The sequence below is a fragment of the Rutidosis leptorrhynchoides genome, chromosome 1, assembly GCF_046630445.1.
Source record: "Rutidosis leptorrhynchoides isolate AG116_Rl617_1_P2 chromosome 1, CSIRO_AGI_Rlap_v1, whole genome shotgun sequence".
Taxonomy (NCBI): Eukaryota; Viridiplantae; Streptophyta; class Magnoliopsida; order Asterales; family Asteraceae; genus Rutidosis; species Rutidosis leptorrhynchoides.
Window position 1 is genome coordinate 430,666,437 of NC_092333.1, and position 5,291 is coordinate 430,671,727.

At 32.7% G+C, this 5,291-nt stretch overlaps 1 protein-coding gene across 1 annotated transcript; it reads left to right on the forward strand.

The window, feature by feature from the left end:
* The first annotated feature begins 2,603 nt into the window (after positions 1 to 2,603).
* LOC139902401 (uncharacterized) lies at positions 2,604 to 3,407 on the forward strand. The gene has a single exon (XM_071885033.1). The coding sequence runs from the start codon at positions 2,604 to 2,606 to the stop codon at positions 3,405 to 3,407; it is 804 nt and encodes a 267-aa protein (XP_071741134.1).
* The last annotated feature ends 1,884 nt before the right edge of the window (positions 3,408 to 5,291 follow it).

The following is a 5,291-nucleotide window of genomic DNA, read 5'->3' on the forward strand; positions in this document are numbered from 1 at the left end:
TTAATTGATAATGTTCATGATCTTTACAAAATTTGAATTATAATCGTCGAATGTATAAGAGTTTAGAATTTTTGTGGACTCCGCTTATATTAATTAATTGGTTTGATCATGACTTTTGCTACTAGTACTATTACTAGTGATATTGATGCACCGCTTTTTGATGCGGTTCTTACTCAGGTTGAGAGATCTAAAAAATTTACTATCTTGAACTTTAAGTGCTGACAGAAAAAGATGTTCTTTTATCTGATCACATTGAACCTTGAGAGCTTCTTAAATGAAGCCGCAATGTTGGAAGTAAAAGATGTTCTTTTACTTGACTATTGAACCTTGCTAGATTCTTAACTAAAACTGCTTCTGAATGCGGTTCTTACTCATGCTAGAAAACCTTAGAAGTTCAAATGCATGAACTTTATTTATGCACTGGCAATAAAAGATGTTCTTTTATCTGACCATCTTGAACCATGCGAGGTTCTTGACTGAACCTTGTGGGGTTCTTGACTGAACCTTGCGATGTTCTTGACTGAACCGCTTCTCAAGTTGCGAAAGGGGAACTTGATGCTCAAAATGTGAGCGTGATTCAGATTTGGAATCATTCGGATTCCTTATCTAACTATGTCTTGAAAGGCATAGTTGTGTCGTTCTATAACGTGTATTCGAACAGTTTTCGGACCGCTTCCGGACTGTTTGTCAGAATGTTTCCAAACAGTATTCGAGATTGGTTTTGGACTGTCTTGAGACATTATTATGATAATTTTAGACTGTTGTTGGATTGATTTTAAACTTGTTCGGTTTAACCGTTGTATTGAACGGTATAGTTTAACCATTTGGTTGAAACCTTTTTCTATTAAAAAGTGTTTGGTTTACGTGTTTGAGTTTAAATATGTTGGTTTACATGTTTAGGTTGAAACCTAATTGGTTTACCTGGTTGGGTTTAAACCTTTTCTGTTTACCCGTTTATGTTTAAACCTTTTCGGTTTACCTGTTTAGGTTTAAACCCGCTTGATTTACCTATTTGGTTGAAACCTGATTTGTTTAACCTAGTTGAGTTGAAACATGTTTGGTTTAACTCAGTTTGTTCACGGTAAAATAAAACTTCTATTTGGGTTGAAAACCCAAATTAGTTGAGTTCACGTGGTATTTGCTGACTGAAATTTTCTGTGTTTTTACCAACTTTGGACACAAATGATTATACGATCGAGTGATATATATTGATAACCATTTACTGGGTTTTGTAGTCCCTGGCGAGGGCTTTACAACGAACTAAAGTGTGTCCAAAACGGATTAAATGTGAATGAGATATCGAATCTCAAAGTAGCTTGTTTGATGCGAGATCTAGAAAGTTTGGCAATTGTCCCACATCGGAAGTGGGAGCAAACCTAAGGCTTTGATTTCCACTATAAATAAAGGCCTATATGGTTTGTAGAAAATCACACCAAAAATCATATAAGCATTCTTATATGATTAGAGTTTTCTCTCAGCCGTAAAAAGGTCTTTCCGTTCCGGTTACCTTTCAGGCAAGTGTTCAAGTCCTGCAGTACGCTGCTTCGAACCGGTGTACTCTAGGAACAGACGTCGAATTTAAGGAAATTATGTCAAACACAAGCCCGGTTCAACCTTCAATTCGGTTAGATCTTTTTAGTTTTCAATTCTTATTCTATATATATGTTTATGATCCGATTATATTGCTTGAGTAATATGTTATTATTTGATTACTCATTTCAGTTTCATAAATAATTTACCTACAGGTTGCACATGCATCTTTTTTTTTAGCTATAATAACGCACTACTAAACACGGCGACAAGTCAACACTAATACACCTACTAAAGAGAATAAACACATCTAAAACCAATAAACAACCAAAAGCAACTAAGAGGGCCCTTTATCATTTTTGTTAATCGGGCGTGACATCTTTTTCCCAACCTTATCGATATGAACCCCGTTATCGCATCGAGAAGGGGAAAATGTGCAGGAGGGCACATGCATTTTAACGGGACATTTTAATTAACATTAACTTTAAGGACAATGTCATGCAATATATAAAAAAGGATGGATATTTGATGAGTAAAATTAAAAATAAAAAAAAATAAAAAAAAGAAGTCAAACAATGGATGTAGTTTCATTTCATATAAATCATAAAAACTAAATGTATAATCAACTAACTATTCTATTATTCAAGCTCAAATAAGTTATACTTCCCATAATCACATAATTGTCAAAAAGTGATAAAATATACGAATTGAAGTAAATTTGATAAATTTAAAACTCCGTATAACATCTACGAGTAGCATACATAATTACGTGATCATCATTTGGAAAATAAAAATATAGGAATGAATACTATAGGCGGCGCCTACCAGCTCGGGGGCATCCAAATTTTGATATAATCACATGCACTTCACAATTATTAAAAATAAACCAACATTATCAGTCAATGTAATATAAAGCAACTCACTCAATTATTATTAAAATAATAACAGTTAATACAAAACGTCACCAAAATCGACAACTTTTTCCACCTATATATATATCCCACAAACACTCCTCACCATCTTAGTCACATTTTCTGTCCCATTTTTTCTACCAAAAACATTGAAACATAACAATGTCTCAACAACTCGACTTCGATTTTTCGCTCATTGATTCCATTCGTACTTACCTTCTTGACGATCACTCGGAATTCTACTTCGACGATCTTAACCAAGTGGTTTTTCCCATGTTCGATTATAACGATTTGAGCTATCCTGCGGTTTCTGATGAGTCGTCCTCGAATATTGATCGAGAAATTTCGTCCATTTTTATGGATGATCCAATCTGCCCGTTGCCAAATCTTGACGATTATGAGATCTCGAGCTTGTTACATACCTATAGCGACAATATATTTCCAGTCACAAATTCTTTTGCTAATCAAAACCATATCATTGATCAAACAACACAAATATCATCACAAAATACAAATGATATTTTGAACATGCCGTTTAACTTTGATTTCTCAGCGGGATCGATATTTCCACCGTGTGAGAACGACAACGTTAAATCTAACGATCATGTGATCAAGAATATCGAAAATAATGTTTTACCATCGATTCCCGATAGGAAATATAGGGGTGTTAGACGACGACCATGGGGAAAGTTCACAGCCGAAATGAGGAATCCGGAGAAGAAAGGGGCGAGATTATGGCTTGGAACGTACGACACACAAGAGGAGGCCGCTATGGCCTATGATCGAGCCGCGTTTAAGCACCGTGGTACTCATGCTTTGCTTAACTTCCCACATTTAATTGACTGTCATAACGAGAATCCAGGAAAGTACGTGACAAAAAAACGTGCAGCACCTTTTTCTTCATCTTCTGATTATATGAAAAATGATCATAAGAAAATTAGGAAATGTTATTTCTATGAAGATTAAGTTAAATAGGATTATTACCCATCTACTTATATTTCTAACCCGATCAAGAAAATAGAATATGTATCCTTTCAATCTTTTGATATCATGCACGTTCGGATAACTTTTCTTTGAAGAGTTATTATAATAATAACACTTTTTAAATTGCGCTGATATATTTTGACTTACGGTTATATAAACGATGGTAAACTAGACGGTCAAAATTAGATAAAATATATGATCGGCAATATAAAATTATATTAAGTGATTCTAACGTATATATAAATATAAAAGACCATTATTATGATGAGAAATGTTTAGAGTTACTATGTGACGTAATGTAGAGTGAAATAACAGAATCAGATCCTATAAACTAGGATAATATCATGTAAATCTTTTGTTATAATTGGTGATCGGGTATATCTTGGAAACTAGTAATGTTTGAATGTTTGTTTACATGTTCGCTATTTATATTCAAGGAAGCTCTAACGATTAACGTGAGTTTCCAAAACTTAGGGGTGTTTGGATTTGGATTTTGAAAATTGATTTTGCGTTTTAGATAATTATAATTAAATAATCAGTTGTATCAAAATGTGACTTGGATTAGCGGTGTTTGGATTTGATTATGTTGTTTAATAACGTAATAATCAGATAATTAGTTTGAGTGTGTTTGTGTAAATCATAATATTTAATAAGTTAACATGTAAAATTACTATTTTTTTTTTTTTTTTTACAACAACATTAATCAATCTAATATGTAATACTTCATAATATCAATGATAATTCATGAATTGTAGATGAAAGGTAGAACATAAAATTGTGAACTATAAAAATTACCAGTATAGATTTATTCATGTTACACAAGAAAGTTGATTCAGAAACATAAAAACAATAATAATTCATAGCTTATACTGCACCGTATACTACGTATATTTCATGAATTATGCGGAGTACTATACTAAGAAAAAATTATACTCTTACATAATTCATGAATTATAGTATTGTTATTTGTACTACGTATATAGTATATAAATGAAATAATACTCCCTAATACAGCTTTCTTTGTAAACAATAATAATAAAATAATACTATCAACTAATATTAAAGTAATATGTATGACATGACATGTCATGAATTAGCTTGATAATATTGACTCCAGGAACATGTTATTTTCCATTTAAGGCTTTTTATCCACACAAATTTCACAGGGGCATTTTGAAAAAAGGCTAGAAGAAAATCAAAAGTTAAAAAAGGGGTTTTGCTGTAGTGACACCCACCTTACTTTTTCAAAATCAAGATTTAAGCTTGAGAAAACGTGCTTAATTGATTTTTAAGTATAACTTTCCAAACACTATTATTTGAAATATGATTGTTATGGTTAAGGTTGGGGAAGAAGATTGTCGATGGCAGTTGATGCAATGGCGGAGCTAGTAGGGATGTTTGGAGGTGTCAAGCATCCCCTAATCATGTTTCTGTATACACTATATAATTTGTATTTCAATGGAGAAAAAAACTTTTCAAGATTCAAGCATCCCCTATAGAGGCAGAGTAGGGTGGCGGGAGGCTGCCCCCAGTGACTTCAAAAATTTTCTGATGCGTTTATATATGAGTTTGGTGTATTTATATAAGAAATGTGAGATTGCTAAGAAATTATTTGGGAGATTCATGGAGTTTGCAGGTAAGAGAGAATGAAGTAGATGATGGGGTGGGCCCCACTGTTACTTTTAATCAGATGTTCCACTCGATATATGTATTTTTTTTTCATATCTTTTTAACCGGCAAGAATTATATTTTTAGCCCTTAACATTACACAATTTACAGTTTTAACACTTATCATGTATTACAAACTTAGACTCAAAATAGAAGTTTTGGTTATACCATGTCTTTATTGTCTATATATATATATTT